General features: G+C 39.9%; 1 protein-coding gene across 3 annotated transcripts; it reads left to right on the top strand.

Annotated features, from left to right (window-relative positions):
• Window positions 1-9,011: 9,011 nt before the first annotated feature.
• On the top strand, window positions 9,012-15,150 carry LOC125241692. Of its 3 annotated transcripts, XM_048150287.1 has the most exons (4): window positions 9,012-9,371; window positions 9,449-9,511; window positions 13,752-13,911; window positions 14,452-15,150. In XM_048150287.1, the coding sequence occupies exons 3-4, from the start codon at window positions 13,881-13,883 to the stop codon at window positions 14,892-14,894; spliced, it is 474 nt and encodes a 157-aa protein (XP_048006244.1). In that variant the 5' UTR covers window positions 9,012-9,371; window positions 9,449-9,511; window positions 13,752-13,880; the 3' UTR covers window positions 14,895-15,150. The 3 variants fall into 3 exon arrangements, with proteins under 3 accessions (XP_048006244.1, XP_048006243.1, XP_048006242.1); XM_048150286.1 differs by lacking the exons at window positions 9,012-9,371; window positions 9,449-9,511 and adding an exon at window positions 13,042-13,151; XM_048150285.1 differs by lacking the exons at window positions 9,012-9,371; window positions 9,449-9,511 and having other exon boundaries at window positions 13,158-13,911.
• The last annotated feature ends 3,471 nt before the right edge of the window (window positions 15,151-18,621 follow it).

Here is an 18,621-nt window from a genome sequence, read left to right as displayed (position 1 = left end):
CTCCATGAAGCCTCACTCCATCTAATGTGAATTGAACTACGGGATCATAGTTTAGCTTGTAAGGCATTGTAATGCTACGGGAGGCAGTGGTGTGTGCGAAATCGCGCATGTCCTCCGCATAACGACGTCATCAAAATACATCCTATTTCGTGGAGAAAATTGCACACTGTGCATTTTTTTTTAAGATACTTCTAAGAAGTCATAGCGATATAATAAGATATAACTCTAGCAATACTAAGTATATTTACGTCATGCATTTTTTACAATATTAATATGTAGATGTTTCCACTTACTCATACTCTAGTTTACGTCCACACACGATATCATTTTTATTTATTTATTTATTTTTATTTATATTTATGTGTAGATATTACTTTTATTGGCAAACTGACTACCTATATATGTGGTCTAAATTAAGTTATTGCAATAAGTGTGGCAGAGATTAGAATTGGGAAGGAAACTGTAACAATAATCCCGGTTTTGTTTCAAAAAAATAGTTGTTGAATTCTTTAACAACTTATTATCCAAGCGAAATAAAATGAATCTAAATCTACTCTCTTATCTTAGGTACTGTACGAAACCAATGCAAGATATAGGATTGCACCGATGATATAAGTAACCCGCATAAAAACTGCCAAACGCGCCCGGTTGCCAGAATGTGCTAAAATCTTTTTTCTTCATTTGTAGAAAAGCAAGAAACGAACGCCGACTGGTCTCACAGTGAACATGTTGACAGAAGGTGGCCACACATGCTACGCACGCACGAGTCTTTGTAGAAGTACCTAACTAGCGATGTGCTACTTATTTCCGATATGCTACTACGAGTAGTACCTGCGTAATGTGTGTATCGTTATCGTAGTAGACCTATCGACAAAAATAAATATATGTCATTCTTCACTCTGAATAACCCTTCCGTGAAATAAGCATGACTACATACTTACTTATGTGAGCGTCAGAATGGCGGGTGTACATCAAGCAAGTTAGTGCTAGCAATGTGCCAAATGTGCGCCAAAATTCGAGCAATGTGCTCTTTGAACTCCAGAGATATTTAAGAAATTAATGACACCCGCCATTCTGACGTCAGGTTGGCGGGTGTACTTCCAGTTCTAGCTAATGGCTGCTTACTCGAGGGTGAAAGTACTGCCTAAGGTTAGTGCTCGCAATGTGCTTCCACATGTATGAAACACACACTAATTCAGAGAGCCGTTGAAGAGTAATATGGGATTGAATAAATATATCTATAACGCCTGCTGAAATAAAATAGCAATGTTCATTGCCTGCAATGCAGCATTAACATGCAGGCGCTTTTCACAAAAAAGTGATACTCATAGACATATTTATTCAATCCCATATTACTCTTCAACGGTTCTCTGAATTAGTTTGTGTTTCATACATGTGGAAGCACATTGCGAGCACTAACCTCAGGCAGTACTTTCACTCTTGAGTAGGCAGCCATTAGCTAGAACTGAAAGTACACCCGCCAACCTGACGTCAGAATGGCGGGTGTCATTAATTTCTTAAATATCTCTGGAGTTCAAAGAGCACATTGCTCGAATTTTGGCGCACATTTGGCACATTGCTAGCACTAACTCCTGACGTATACCACACCAGGATTGCTTGATGTACACCCGCCATTCTGACGCTCACTTACTTATATGTATGTAACTACTTTTGCTGGCGAATGTGTTTATTACCAATACTTAAAGCGACATCCTGACAACAACTGAAGCAGCCTGCAACACGATTTTGTGATTTGAATGCAAACTTTGTTGCAATTACCTACAAATAAATACAAATGACTCTCCTGAATTATTTAGGGTTAAGATTCGCCTTCAAAAAAGGGGTATTTCGTCATGATCGGGATATGGACAGGACATTATGGTCAACCCCGTCTGCACTTGCAACGTTTGCATCCAATAAACAAAACTGGTTGGCGCTATTACCGTGTCGCGTGTTGGTATGCCACAGAATGCGTCCGCAACGTTGCGCGTGTTCACGGTACGAGATTCCAATAGAGACTCTAAAGCTAGATTATGATAATTATTTTCCAAATTCAAAACGGAAACATTAGCTTGTAAATGTTAATGAATAGTACCAATACAAATAACTTGGTAAGGTAGCACTATCTAGCCGAAGTTTAGTCCACGACCACTAGTTTAGAACTCAAGCTGTATACTTATTAACTACCTCTATAGGATTATTTGTATTTAGAAGAGAATATTAGGTTGCCATAGTGCCTACTTGCCTAGCCAATGATACAAACGCTTATGCTCCGTAACGCAATTGTCACAGTCGCGTTAATTATGTAATAGAGAAAAGTGAGAGAGAGAGATACAATACGTTTCGATATTGAAGTGCAAGTGATTGTCCTCTTAGGCTCCCTGATACTTTGGAGCGTTAGTCGTCCACTCCTATAATATTAATGCTAGGCATAAGTACCTAGTTGCGCTTCTGAAAACCTGCACTCTGAGAAACTACAAGGACCCAAAGTGTTTCTGTAAAACTAGAAATAATAAATGTATCTGAGTGACTATTACACTTAATTTGTATGGTTTTTTTTTCAGGTTTGCAGGTATAAGGTCAATACAGGTAAGTGTATCATAAGGAAAAGTGTGTCTGGCCTTCACATTTGGCCTGTTTAAACCGTTTCATAGTTCATACGTTTGCCACTAATTGTAGCAAGTAGCAAAAGTATGCATACGCGAAAACAACTGTAGGTATGAGTAAAAAGGTAAAATGTGAAGTCCAGCACACTTCCATATGAGACACGTACTTACCCCTAATGACCTTACATACAAAAACAAAGTCGAACTTATCTATAAAACGGATCTAGTGAGACAGGATTAGTAATCTTTCTCTTTTCATCTTTTTACATAATTATATTCAAATTGGACCGCTAATGTTCGCTTATTTCGATTAAATGAATATCGAGTTTGTATTGAAGTTTAGTTTCTGAATATGGGCGCAGTGAGTGAAGCTGACGCACTGTATCCGCGCTTATCAGCGCGTCGGCGAGCGTTTTTTCCCCGAGATGTCATAAATCAGTCGGCGGCAGATGGTGTTGACCTACACCATTATTGCCATGTTGCTAGCTAAGAATTATTATTGCTCCCACTTCTGAGACGTTTTCAAGTAATAATTCTTTAGAATTCCATCGGTTCTAAGCCACATTGAACTCTGTACTGAATAAAACATTTAAAGAAATACTTTTAACAAGGCATTCTAGGGTTCGGAGCCGAGGTATCACTAAGGATACTGCGCGTAAAATCCTAGTGATTTATATCACCCGATATTGCGTGTGCTATCGCATAATATCGACAAACAGCCTATGAATTAGTGGTTAGCTAAAGCTACACTGTCGCAAATAACTACGTAGGCCGACTAAGCCGCAGCCGAGCCGCGAGACGGCCTTGCGCGATATTATTACTATCTCGAAGCTGCCACTTGAAACTGCAACCGCCTTTTTATTACAGTTTTCTGCTGTCCAAGTGTCATATTTCGTGACAAAGACGTCAGATACATTTTTAACCGTATCTTTATTAAGCACAGTCCGTTTATACTGATCTTTTCAAAAGTGCATTTTAAGATTAAAAGTTGACCGCGCAGTAAACTTGGAAGTAAAGTGTTTGCATTTCTGATCCTTTTTATACTAAGTATTTTATACATTAAAGATCAACACGATTCGTCAGTTATCGCAAGTCGAAAGGGTCCTTCGTCACCACGAAACGAGTGATAGATAATCTTTATTGACAGACTATTGAAATTACTCAAATGGCATCCTTCAGAAATCATAGGCTTAGTTATTGTAAACATATTTAATACTAGCTTTTTTCCGCGGCATCGCTCGCGTTAGAAAGAGACAAAAAGTAGCCTATGTCACTCTCCATCCCTTCAACTATCTCCACTTAAAAAATCAAGTCAATTCGTCTCTCCGTTTTGCCGTGAAAGACGGACAAACAAACAGACATACACACTTTCCCATTATAATATTAGTATGGATATCAAATTTCCATAGTTTTATTTCATGAGTAACTATCGCGGTAACCGAGCACAATATTATATCAAATTAAAATAATAGACTATATTTATAATTTAAAACTAGACTAGATACAGAATATTTCCTATATACTTTGTATTTCAACATGAATATTTACTTATATACTTAGGTTTTATCAAAGGGAATTTCGATTTTTTGTTGAGAAAAAATAAACTGTTCCTAATGATGTAATCAAAATGATTCGCTTCTTTTTTTACCTGTAAATACCTATAAACTCAAACCTTTGGAGTCGTGTAACAAGTCGTTGACGTAATTTTGATTTAAGCCTCCTGTGCTACCCTTCTAAGTAAATTGGTTGCTCGATGTTTATTTTGGGAGCAACATAGAGTTTTAGTTAGATATAAATTAAATGGCTATTTTAAAAAGTATTTTTTGAAAATATACATCATGTTTTTGCGTGGGGCTATTTCTAATATTGTTAAATTTTATGAATTATTTAGTTAGTTAGTAAACACTTTATTGCACAGAACAAATTTTTGCCGCGAACCATCCGGGCACATCACCACGATGCGACCGTCGCTCGTTCAGCATTCGTTTAGACCGTATGTATTTTTGTCTCGCCTCCACAAAAACAGAGTGCCGGGTACTTGTCAGGAATTCAGAAAGAGTCATACCAGTTCCTTTGAGCCGTTTTCTGAGGTCCAAGCACTATCTCGAGTTCGTGAACAAGATAATTTAATAAGAATGGGCCTGGGTTTAGAGGGCACTCTATTACTCCCAAGGCGATGGCAAGTGATAAAGGATGATTCTGAGATATTACTCATTTGCAGTCGGCTGTGACAAATATCCTGGACTGTTCTTAATACTATCTCACTGTCTGCTTCGGGGACTCTATGCAGCAGCAGGATGTTAGAGCGTGACTGGGTCTCCTGCTCCTCCACAGTTTTAAAAACAAGGTCCATTTGATTACCGGGTTGGGAGCGCTCTCTGATGCCATTGAATTCTCAAAGGAGTCCATACGAGAGAAAAACAGTTCTTCATCTCCCTCATCTCCTCTAAACCCCTTTGCACTTGCGACAGGATGTCCATGATGGGTGTTGTTGGCGGCATAGCAAAGTGTGTTCTAACTCTTACTAGTTACTGTTGGTGTGTAAAAGTGTTGATAACAGCTGTTGGCAGCACTTAGGTAATTATTAACGCATACAATAAGTTGTATTGCAAAACTAATTAGAATTAATAAATAAAATAAAATAAAATTAACTATCAATTGAAAATTGCGTGTCACTTGTGTCAATGTCAATGTCTTCATACCGTCAAATGCTGAAACATTGCCTACCCTGTCTAACATTGCCTGGCTCAACAAATAGTGAAATTAAGCTATTTTAACTATAAAACTCCCGTGAGACTCAAACATATTTAAAAATATTTTAAGCGGGTTACTCACGTGTTAAGTCGATATAGCGTTCGACATGTTTCGATACATTTTCAAGGATCTTTCTCAAGAGTAGCGACCCCGCCTTTACATGTCGAGAACGCGACGCGTACGCAACATATCGAACGCTATAACGACTTAACACGTGAGTAACCCGCTTAAAATATTTTTAAATATATTAAGCTATTTGCAAAATCATTACAATTTTCTTGCTTGCACTTCTGTGGCCGAAACACTTACATTTCTTATTTTTCGCAGACGTATTTTCACTCCAACAATTGATTATAATAATGTTCAGGTTCATCTGTGGTTTACAAGCGCTGTACAACGTTCACACACAACGCTTTAGCTTTAGATCGATTCCACTGACACATCTTTTTTTTCTGAAATTGTATCGGTGCCTTTCCCGAATCAGAGTATGTACGACGAATTATTAAATTTACGGAAATTATGAAATCTCAATTTTCACATGAAATGCTTTAAAAATATGACAGAACACATATGGCATAATACAAAATAAACAAATTTATTTGCAGGAAAGGGTAACTAGGACACATTGAAAAAACCCTTAACCCCCTTCAAACACTTTGTCTAATTAACTGTATTATTTCTATACATTGTCTCCAGGTCCTACTTTAAACTTTATCCATCTTATCTCTAAGTTTAGGATACCTTGCTCGGAGGAAAAATAAACTGGAGGCGCCTTCGTGTTGCATTTGCTTACAAAAAAGTCTGCCGAATTTCGCGGGGGGTGAAAAATACGTGTCAGTGCACACGCACATTTTGACAAAAAAACTAAACATGCTCAATAGGATGCACTCAAAAATATGGCATATCATCCTCGTCAATATTATTATAAACTCTATTATATTACAATTAAGTTGATTCCTACATAATCTTAAAATCAAGCCTCGTAAATAAAAAACTCTATCGTACGTCCCGTTCGAAAAAGTATTTATTATCTGCAAACGAGTTATAAATCGATTCTACGTGATTGGATAAATGTCATTAATCTGACATATGACCAAAATATTTTTAACCGTCGCCTCATATCTCTCAAGAAGGGCGGTTATCAAGTCGTCTGTATGTTTTTTTTTAATTTTTTTTAATGTTTGTTCCTCGATATCTCCGTCGTTACTGGACCGATATTGAAAAATTTTTTTTTGATTGAATGTATATGCATACAGATTGGTTCCATTTTTCTCAGAACCCAGTTCTGATGATGGGATCCTGGAGAAATCGAGGGAACTCCTCGAATCTGAAAGGCATACATATGGTAATTTTTGTGTTTTTAAAGGAACAGCATGCATTTAGGTACGGAACAGTGACATTTGGTGCAGTGGAATTGCTGATGATGGTCGGAACCGAACTCCTCAAATCTGAACGGCACGCTTATAGTGACTTCGGTATTTTTATAAGAACAGCATGCACTTACGTCCAGAACAGTGACATTTGGTGCAGTGGAACTGCTGATGATGGCCAGAACCAAACTCCTCAAATCTGAACGGCACGCTTATAGTGACTTTGCCATTTTTATAAGAACAGCATGCGCTTACGTCTAGAACAGTGACATTTGGTACAGTGGAACTGCTGATGATGGTTAGAACCGAACTCCTCAAATCTGAACGGCACGCTTATAGTGACTTCGTTATTTTTATAAGAACAGCATGCACTTACGTCCAGAACAGTGACATTTGGTGCAGTGGAACTGCTGATGATAGTCAGAACCGAACTCCTCAAATCTGAACGGCACACTCATAGTGACTTTGGTATTTTTGTAAGAAAAGCATGCATTTAAGTTCAGAACAGTGACATTTATTTAGTTATGTTTGTTAAGCATATTGAGTTTTCAAGTCAAAGTTTGTCAAGCTTCGATTTCTTATAATATAATCGGATTCATGAGGAATTGAGGAAACTCCTCAAACCTCAACGTTATACGTATATTCATTTGTGTTGTCATTTAATAATTAAAGCATTAAAAGCAGTTTTAAAAAATACTTACACATTTCTACATAATCCAACATTCGCAAGTAGCTTTCACCAGAACCCGAAAGGCGACGGTTTTTTTTTTCTTAAAAATTATTGATTCAAATTTTCACGATTTTTACACATATTTAAAATTGCAAACGGGACTTAATCGTTTGTAATCGTTTGTACCAACCCAAGATTGTACAACCACCTAAATTGTACGGGCTGCCAAAAGTACATAAAACGAACGTGCCGTTGCGGCCTATCGTAAGTCAAATCTCTTCTCCTACTTACGATCTTGCGAAGCATGTCGCGTCAGTGTTGCAGCCGCTGGTAGGTGGTACCTCATCTTTTGTGAAGGATTCTCGACACTTTATTGACATCCTCAAGGATATAACTTTGGAACCTGATGACGTAATGGTGAGTTTCGACGTTGAGTCACTCTTCACCAATGTTCCGGTTAAGGAGTGCCTTGAAGTGGTCAGAGGGAAACTGAGCGATGGTGGTATATCAGAGTCAATCATGGTGTTGCTGAGAAACTGCTTGGAGGGCAGCTACTTTTTAGGGTTCCGTACCAAAAAGGTACAACAGGAACCCTTATGGTGCGACTCTGTCCGTCTGTCTGTCCGTCTGTCACATTCCTAAATATCTCGAGAACTACTAATGCTATCAACTTGAAATTTGGAATAGTTGTGAACATTGTAAACCTCTACAAATAGAAAGTATAATTTTTTTAAATATATTAATTTTAATTGTAGAAAATGGCCAAAATGAAAGGGGGGCAAACTGTAAATTTCAAGTTACTAGGTCAAGTGGGGTATCGTTGGAAAGAGCTCAAATTGAACGTAAATAAACTATTTTTTATAATTTTTTTGTTGTGGAAAAAAAAAAGAATTTTGAAGGAAAATGTAAAAAAAAATACCGTCCCCCCCCCCCCTTATCTCCGAAGTTTACTAACGAAAAATTATGAAAATTTTAGTACACATTGGTTTTATGCTATATATTACAGGAAAAATATAATCGTGTTTGTATTTTGAATACTTTTTTTTTAATTCACAAAAACTTTTCAGATTTTTACTTTCAATTTACCCACCTTGCGGATGTATATCGCACTTAAAATTAATACGAGATGTTCCGTAAACCATCTTCTGTCCAATAAAGTAAAAACTGTTTAAATCGGTTATCATTATAAAGAATTATCCCTGAAAAACCAGGTCGCGCAAATTAGTTAGCAAATTGACCGGGAGATGGCGCTATACACTATAATACTCATTAGTGCCTATACTTTTGTCTTCTAGTCAAGTCATTAGAGTTATATGAAAATATGAGATCATTAAATTTTTACTAGGTAGTTTGAAAGAAAGTTTGTACGGAACCCTCGGTGGGCGAGTCCGACTCGCACTTGGCCGGTTTTTTTTGTATAATGGGAAGCATTATTTCCAGATCTATGGTGTTGCCATGGGTAGCCCTGTAGCACCGGTTTTGGCAAATATCTGGATGGAGCATATCGAGGCCAGTATAGACCTGCATCCTTGGGCAGTGAAGTTGTGGAAGAGATATGTGGATGATGTTTTCTGTGTTATGAAGGGTGGAAAGCAGGAAGTGGAGCAACTACTCTGTTCGCGAGCACAGCGCCATCTAGCGAACCTCCCAAGAAGAGGACGAGTTCCACACACGGCCGCGCGGGGGCGCGGCGACAGCCTCTCCCACTTTACCATCCTCTACGACACGGCACACAAGCCGCTCTCGCGATTTTTGCAATTTTATATAGAATCGCCATACATATCAAATAATTGTTAAAATTCATTTAATTAAGTAAAATAAAATCATTTCGTAAAATCAAAAATAAGAAGAAGTCATTGAAGAGTACCTGCCTGCTGTTCCTGCCATACCTATTAGTCGCCAACGCCCCAACATTTGGACCTACGAGCCGGAAGCCATCAACCAGCGCCAGGATCAGCACAGCAAGAAACGGTCAGGTCATCCATTCCTCATCTTCTTCCCTTCATTCGGCATTGTGCTAAAACCGTGTCCATTTTGTAACCTTCCAGTTCGACACCGCGTGGCGCGCACGGCCGCCATTACGTGCCAGTAGCGAGTTTCGGGATTAAACTGTAAGTGCTTTACATTCTTTCACACACACACCATGGCTACTCCTAAAACATCAGTTACTCCAATTTCTTTAACCGTGGATTTGAACGATGCGCGAGTCTTAACGCAAAGACGTGGCACACTCAAAGGTAAACTCACGTTGTTCGCTAAATATGTCTCTACGCTTAATAAGGCTACTTTAACGAATATTCAAAAAGTCGAGTTACAATTACGCATAAATAACGCCGCGAGTTATTATCAAGATTTCGATGTCGTTCAAACTAGATTAGAGGACTTAGCAGAGTCGAGTGCTGACCTTCCTAAGCATCTAGAATACCGCGAAGAGTTCGAGACGCAATATTATCAGACAGTGGCCGCAGCGACCGAATTAGCTGACGTCGGCAACAGCCCCGCTGTTGCTAACGGCAGCGCCGCTGCCCCTGCCAGCACAGATACCGTGGGTTATAAGGTTAAATTACCTACGATAGCGCTCCCTACCTTCGACGGTTCGTACGAGCATTGGTTAGGTTTTAGGGACACGTATACTTCTCTAATACACGATTCTAAGGACCTAGGTGCCATACAAAAGTTCCATTACCTACGCGCAGCATTAACCGGTACCGCGTTGCAAGTTATCAAGTCCTTAGAGTTCTCCGCAGAGAACTATACGATCGCGTGGGAGCTTCTCGAAAATCGTTTCAACAACCATAGGTTACTCACACACAATTACGTAAAGTCACTATTTAACACGCAATCATTAAATAAAGAATCTGCTACACAGATTAGAAAGCTGATTGACTCTGTGTTACGTTCCCTTCGTGCCCTGAAGACCCTAGGTGAGCCTACGGACTCCTGGGACACGCTAGTTATTTATTTAATCGTCACAAAGCTAGACGCGGCTACGGAACGCGAGTGGGAAAAACACAAGGGCTCAGTCAACTTTAATCGGCATGATTCTACCACTCACATTAAACTAACTGATTTGATAACCTTTTTACAAAACCGTGCAGATATGTTGGAGTCTATTGCTGCCAATCATTCTAAAAACACGCACACAAACACGCATGAAAATAAAAAGTCATCAAATCAGTCACAATCACAATCACACGCAACACATAGCTATGCTTCTAGCTCAACTATTTCACACACAAACAAATCCAGTTCCAAACGCACTTTGCCTCGCACTTGTCAAATGTGCAACGCTAATCATCCGCTTTATTCGTGCAATAGCTTTCTTGATTTAACTGTTCCTGACAGAATTAAATTAATTGAAGATAAGAAACTATGTCACAATTGTCTTCGCGTTGGTCACACAGTTGACAACTGCTTTTATGGCCCGTGTAGGATCTGCCAGAAAAAACATAATAGCTTGATTCATAGCCTGAGTAGTGACAGTGACCGCGCATCAACACCGGCTGGCGATGTAAACAACAAGCCATCGGTGAGCGCTGTCCCCGCCACCTCAACACATCACACTCTCACACTTAATTCGCACACACACTCACCGCCATTGAGACCGACGCTGTTATGTACTGCATTGGCAGATGTTGTTGATAGCAACAACAAGTTACATAGGGCTAGGGTATTTCTCGATAATGGCTCAGAGCACAGTTATGTCGCGCAATCTTTTATAGATAAAATAAATACGCCTTTGGTACAGTCCACTTATAATATTTCCGGGTTAGGTAAATTAGTCACGCAAACCACGCAATCGTGCGAACTTAACCTGCAGTCGATCACAGGTGACTACCATACACGCATTAATTGTATGGTACTCCCTACTTTAACGGAACCGCTGCCGTCAGCAGCAATTAGCACGCATTCCATTCGCATTCCAGACAATATTCATCTCTCGGACCCTAATTATTTCAAATCGTCAGATATTGATATATTGTTAGGCGGTGACTATTTCTGGGGCTTGTTAAATAAGGATCGCATCCCTCTCGCAGAAGGGCCTTATTTACAAGATACTAAACTTGGTTGGATCGTCGCGGGTCCACTAAATAATACACGCAATAAAATTAATAAGACTACTTGTCATTTCACGCAAACTTTAGACACGCAATTAAAACAGTTTTGGGAGCTCGAGGAGGTGCCTAAGATAGGAGACGGACTGACAGACGATGAACGCGCCTGCGAACAGCTGTTCGTTTCAACCACGCAACGCGATAAGGATGGTCGTTTTCTGGTACGTTTACCCTTAAAGGAATCAGCTGACGCGCTCGGCGATACCTACGATATCGCTAGGAGTAGGTTTTTATCATTAGAACGCAAATTCGAGCGACTCCCAGAATACAAAAAGATGTACTGTGATAACATGCGTGAGTACATTGAGCTAGGGCACATGTCACTTATACACACATACACTAAGCCTTACTGCTTTCTGATACACCACGCTGTTTTTAAGGACAGTCTCACTACACGATTGAGAGTTGTTTACAACTGCTCAATGCCTACTAGTTCAGGTAAATCCTTGAACGATTTACTGCTAGTCGGCGCAACCATACAAAACGACATTTTTTCTATATTGCTGCGATTTCGTGAACATAAATACGTAGCCTGCGCAGATGTAGAAAAAATGTACAGGCAAGTCCTTATCCAACCTGACCAACGGAACCTTCAACTAATTTTGTGGCGAGAGAACCCTTCCGAGCCGCTAAATATTTACCAGCTTAATACGGTAACTTTCGGTACGTCGTCGGGGGCATTTTTAGCCATCCGCTGTCTCAATCAGCTGGCAAAAGAATGTGCTGACGAAGAGGTCTCTCGCACTATATTGGAAGACTGTTACGTGGATGACCTAATTACGGGAAATAATGATAAACACGCTTTAATTGATATCTGTGAAAAGGTCACCGACGTACTCCAGTCAGGTTGTTTCCCGCTGCGAAAATGGGTGTTTAACTTTGACGTTTCGCAATTTTCCTCTTCTAAAATAACGTCACGCGAATTATGTTTGGGCGATAACTGTCAAAGTAAAACACTCGGTTTAGGATGGACTAACAACACTGACGAGTTTCATTACACGGCAAAGATACAACAGGATAATGCTAATGATCCGATAACAAAACGCAAAATATTATCTGTTATATCACAAATGTATGACCCTCTCGGGCTACTTTCGCCAGCCATAATTATTGCCAAAATACTACTTCAAAAATTGTGGTTTTGCCGTTTAGATTGGGACTCGGAAGTACCTAATGACGTCGCATCAGCTTGGCGTAAATACATACTCACACATACACAACACATACATAATGTCCGTTTTCCTCGTTATGTAATGAATGCGTCTGCGCATAGCACACAGCTGCACTTTTTTTGCGATGCAAGTCAAGCGGCCTACGGGACTTGTGCATATGTGCGTACGCTTTCGGGAGATAATAACGAGGTAATAACAGTACATCTGTTGTGTGCGAAGAGTAAGGTCGCGCCCTTAAAATCTGTTAGTATAGCTAAACTTGAATTACTAGGCGCGTTGTTAGCCGCTAGATTATACACAAAGATAGTTAAATCGCTTAAAGTGAAGTTTGATTCTGTTTACTTTTGGTGTGATAGTACAATCGTGCTTGGGTGGATTCGTATGTCCCCCACACACTCAAAACATTCGTTCAAAACAGGGTGTCGGAGATAAACGAGTTAACCGGGAGTGCACAGTGGTTACATGTAAGTAGCAAAAATAACGCAGCTGATTTAGTTAGCCGCGGCCTTGAACTGGACGCGCTTATCAATAGCTCGTTCTGGTTTAATGGACCGCCCTTTTTGCGTGAACCAGAATCGAACTGGTTACCTAGCACTTTGTCGCGCACTTCTGAAATAATACCGGCCGATTTACCTGAATTAAAAACACACACAATTAGTATGGCAAGCCAAATTGATACCGATACATTCCAATTCGACAAGTTTTCATCTTTTAACCGCTTACGACGCGCGGGTGCCTATGTTTTAAGATTTATAAATAACACACGCATTAAAAATAAATTAAATCGTAAAACTGGCCCGCTGACTGTTGACGAATTGAATGCATCGATACAACATCTGGCGCGCCTTTCGCAAATAAAATCTTTTCCTGTTGAGTACGATAAGATGATAAACAATATACCTATTAAACACGCGCGTGGAATAAATAAATTAAATATTTTTCTAGGCGCCGATAAATTGATAAGGGTCGGTGGTCGTATTAGTAACGCATCTCATTTTACATACGACAAAAAACATCCGATTTTGATTTGTTCGAAACATCGTTTCACACAACTTTTGTTTCAGAGTGAACATATACGCTTACTGCATGCTCCGCCTAGTCTCCTGTTGTCTACTGTCAAAGACTGCTGGTGGCCGCTCGGAGGCACTAATTTAGCCAAGCGAGTGGTACGCAACTGCGTGACCTGCATTCGCATGAAGGCACAGACGTTCGCGCCTATTATGGGTAACTTACCTTCGCTACGTTTAGACCCAGGGTTCGCCTTTATGAGTTGCGGAGTAGACTACGCGGGGCCAGTATATGTACTTAACCGTAGGGGCAGGGGTGCTAAACCTCAGAAAGCATACATCTGTCTCATAGTTTGCTTCACGACGCGCGCGGTTTATCTAGACTTAGTTACTAATCTTAGTACTGAAGGATACCTACTCGCACTTAAACGTTTTATTTCGCGCCGCGGTAAGCCTAACGTCATATATTCGGACAATGGTCGTAACTTTGTAGGGGCAATGAAAGAACTTTCATCGTTCCTTCAAGGTCACTCTGATAATATCATTGAGTGTGCCTCTAATGAAAATATTAATTTACATTTTAACCCCCCATATGCTCCCCATATGTCTGGATTGTGTGAAAGAGCTGTACAGTCTTGCAAATATCACCTGAAACGCGTTATAGGTAACGCGAATTTAACGTTCGAGGAATTTAGCACGGTTTTGGCACAGGCGGAGGCCCTGCTAAATTCCCGACCCATGCATCCTCTTTCCACAGATCCCAACGACCTCTCCGCATTAACTCCAGCTCATTTCCTTATTGGCCGACCGCTGACAGCACCCCCCTGCAAGGACCTGACGGCAGAAACGGGCCGGCTCCCACGCTACGAGATGCTGGAGAAAATGCGACAACACTTTTGGCAGCGATGGTCGAAACAATATATTTCTGAGCTGCAGACCAGAACTAAATGGCAGACGCAAGGCCAGGATATCGTTCTAAACGCTTTAGTTTTGGTGAAAGAAGATAATCTACCACCCCTCAAATGGCGTTTGGGCCGGGTGGTAGCTTTGTTCACAGGCAACGACGGAGTGTCTCGCGTCGCTGACGTAAAAACAGCGAACGGGACCATACGAAGGGCATTCACCAAACTTTGCCCTCTCTTGATGCCGCCAGAGGGCGACACTGCGCCTACCTCATCCGCATCACCACTACCACATTGAAAGCGGGTGCTTTCAAGGCCGGGGGCATGTTCGCGAGCACAGCGCCATCTAGCGAACCTCCCAAGAAGAGGACGAGTTCCACACACGGCCGCGCGGGGGCGCGGCGACAGCCTCTCCCACTTTACCATCCTCTACGACACGGCACACAAGCCGCTCTCGCGATTTTTGCAATTTTATATAGAATCGCCATACATATCAAATAATTGTTAAAATTCATTTAATTAAGTAAAATAAAATCATTTCGTAAAATCAAAAATAAGAAGAAGTCATTGAAGAGTACCTGCCTGCTGTTCCTGCCATACCTATTAGTCGCCAACGCCCCAACATACTCCAATATCTTAATTCGATTCATCCTAAGATAAACTTCACATATGAATTGGAATTTAAGCGCAGTTTACCTTTTCTAGATGTCAAAGTGATTGGTTAAGTCGATGGAACCCTGAGACATACTGTGTACAGGAAGCCAACACACACTGATAAATATTTGAATGCATCCTCTCATCACCATCCCCGACACCTGCAATCAGTAGTCAGCTCACTGATGAACAAAGCACGTGACTTGTGTGACCCTGAATATTTACAGAGCGAGATGTCGCATATTCAGGAGGTACTTAGGTGGAACGGGTATGGGGTGAGAAAGTGGCAACCCAAACGAAAAGCGAGAGTGAAGCGCCCTGATGTCGCCAGGCAGCCAGCATTTTTACCTTATGTCAAAGGAGTAACGGATAAGGTTGGCACGGTACTAGACTAGAGACGATACTCTATAAAAACGGTCTACACCCCTTTATCCAAAATTGCAGGGAGCCTGAGGTCCCCGAAGGACGTTATTCCGTACCAGTCACCGGGCGTTTATAAGATTGATTGCAGTTGTGGTAGTTCCTACATTGGTGAGACGAAACGTACCATAGCGGAAAGGGTCAAGGAACATATCGCAGCTGTCAAAAATCGCCAGGTGAACAAGTCTGCCGTTGCTGAACACTTGCTACAGTCAGGGCCTAACCATTGGATTGAGCTTCACAACCCTAAAATTCTCTCTACAGATCGTGGGTATTATAGTAGAAAAATACGTGAAGCCATTGAAATTAAGAAGTATAAAAATTTCAATCGAGACGAAGGTTTTAATATCTCATCCACATGGAACCCGGTCATTAGTAAATGCAAGAAGAAACAAATATCGCGGGTTGAAAATCCGAATATCGTGAGTGTTGTGTGTCGACAAGGTGACATCCCTAGTGCACAAACTGTTCAAGTGGGTAGTCAGGACCAGGTGCGGGTAGTTCGAAAAACTCGTACAGCTAGAAGATGTTGATGTCAACTTCAGCCAGTCTGCTCCGAGACCACGGGGACAATGCCGTCCTTGAAACGTCGGAGGTTAGTGTTTAAAACATAGTAAATACGCGATTAAGTCCCGTTTGCAATTTTAAATAAAAATATTTTTATTTAAAATATATAAGAACAACAAGACTTTCGATTGATCCATGGAACATGGCGGATCGTTCTCCAAATATGTATTTTTTATTGTATAAGTTTACTGTTTAATGTATGTATAAGTTTGATAGAATATTATGCAGTAAATAGCCTACGCAAAGGGTGCAGTTGATGAAGAATTCGTTTGGACATGCGAATATCCAATTCTACGGACATCACTCGGCATTTCATGGTCCCGGCTGCCATCATGCTTTGTACTGCTGCTCCAGCTATCCTCCAGTACATCGCGAAGGCCTCGTTCGCAAAAAAACTACTTATACTGTTTATATCTCTGTAATTTACTTGACATTGGCAAAGTGCCCTGGTAGCAGAAAGCCATTATTATACGAATAAAAAAAAGAACAACAAAAAATTACTAAAATTGCGTAAATATGGAACTTTATACTTTATTTTTATAAGCTTGAAGTGGCTGAGTGTTTATTACACGTGCTCATGGCATATGCGGGCATATTTAATTACCAGTGATCCGTGGAGAAGCGATTTTGTGAATGACCATAAATCGATTGTGAAATTGTATTTACGTGACTTTCTAAACATTTGTTCAAGTTTTTGGGCAGAGGGGTAATTAAGTAACTAAAAGGAAAGTAAGTAACTCCAGTTCTATTTCCTCCGAGATACCTTGTAACAAAAAAAAATAATCTTCGAGATCATCAAAATAATCAGTCATAGCTTCTTGTACTCGATAGTGCTCCATGCTCTCATTTTTTCTTTATATTGGAGAAGAGACATGGTAGTCGTGTTAAACCTTTTTACTATGTATTTGTATTTCGAACACTCTGTAACATGTTTTTTATAACTGTCTATTATTCTATTGTTCTGTCATATTATCTTCCTTCACTTCTCGCTATAAACTAGATCAATGTGGTCATTATTTTATATAAATAAATATATTCCTTTTTACTCTGCATTTTCCTCTAATATATAGAAGTCGGACGGAATTCAAACCCACAATTATGTATTTGTGCTGTAGATTTCGCCGCAGTATGGACAAGACCATTGTCTTGGTAGAATAATATTATACTAAGTATAAGAAAATTTATATGCTAGGGCAAATATATTCTTCACCATTTACACGTACATTAAAACAACAAACATTATGACATAATTTATACACGGTGAAATTTATTAAAGTTGACATTTTTATACAGTCATTTTTGCTTTTTAAGTCAACAGCCACATAATCCGCGAGATTTCATTCATTCATTTATCCGCACGAGGGCGTATCAAAACATTCTCAAAAATAAAATAATACCAACATTTTTCTACATAATTTTCTTGGTCTAGACATATTTAAACCGTTTTAAAAATTATTCTCTTAAAAAAGGTCTTTTCTCGGGCTTAAAAACCATTTTCTGCGCGAAATATACTCCTTTGACTTTGGAAATAAGTGGAAATCTCTTACAGCTAAGTCTGGCAAGTAGGGCGGGTGATCGTGTGATACTATACAGCACGACCACGGATGATTTTATTATTTCTGTGGCGGTACAAATTCACGAAAAAAAAGTACTTTTTTGTACTTACGTTTAAAAGAAAATGTACCCTTACGGTTTCGGAGTTTCGACATAGGGGCCGTGGTCGTGCTAGGTAGGTACTCCCTGGCACGACCATATGATACTGTATTTAATGAATAAAAAAAGTCTGTTGCGGTACAAATTCACATAAAAAAGTACTTTTTTTGTACTTTAAAAAAAAAGTACCCGGAGTTTTCGTTTCATTTCATTTATTTGCCCTAAGTTTCGACATGGGTTGTGGTCGTGCTATATAGGTACTCCCTGGCATGACCATACTATATTTATGTTTAATTTGATGGTCAAATGAATGCTAAACAAATGTTTTGTGTAAATCACGTGACAATGCAATATTACGGTATCGTGGAGCTCATCTGATGATGGAGCAGAAAGGTGGCCATGGGAACTCCGTAATGAAATGTCGTATCCCCATCGAGTAAAGGGTTTCTAGAAACAACTCGGAGGGCAGTAGATGACTGTTAAAAGAAAAGTACAGTCGGATATAAAAGCGTGTGCCAGAAATGTAATTTTTGTGAAAAAAACTTATTTCACTGAGCACAGTGTATCAGATACTTGAATAAACACTTAATAAACTTTCATGCATACTCTATGATTATCGTGTCATCATAACAGGATATGAAATGTGAATTTCCTGTGCTCAAGAGATGTCAGCTACAGGAGTTAAATTTGTTTTAACCTGTTGGCTTATTCTTGGGATTCGTGTGCCTGAC

This window comes from Leguminivora glycinivorella, chromosome Z, assembly GCF_023078275.1.
Source record: "Leguminivora glycinivorella isolate SPB_JAAS2020 chromosome Z, LegGlyc_1.1, whole genome shotgun sequence".
Taxonomy (NCBI): Eukaryota; Metazoa; Arthropoda; class Insecta; order Lepidoptera; family Tortricidae; genus Leguminivora; species Leguminivora glycinivorella.
The sequence above is the reverse complement of the archived record's forward strand: the minus strand, read 5'-3'. Positions and strand labels throughout refer to the sequence as shown.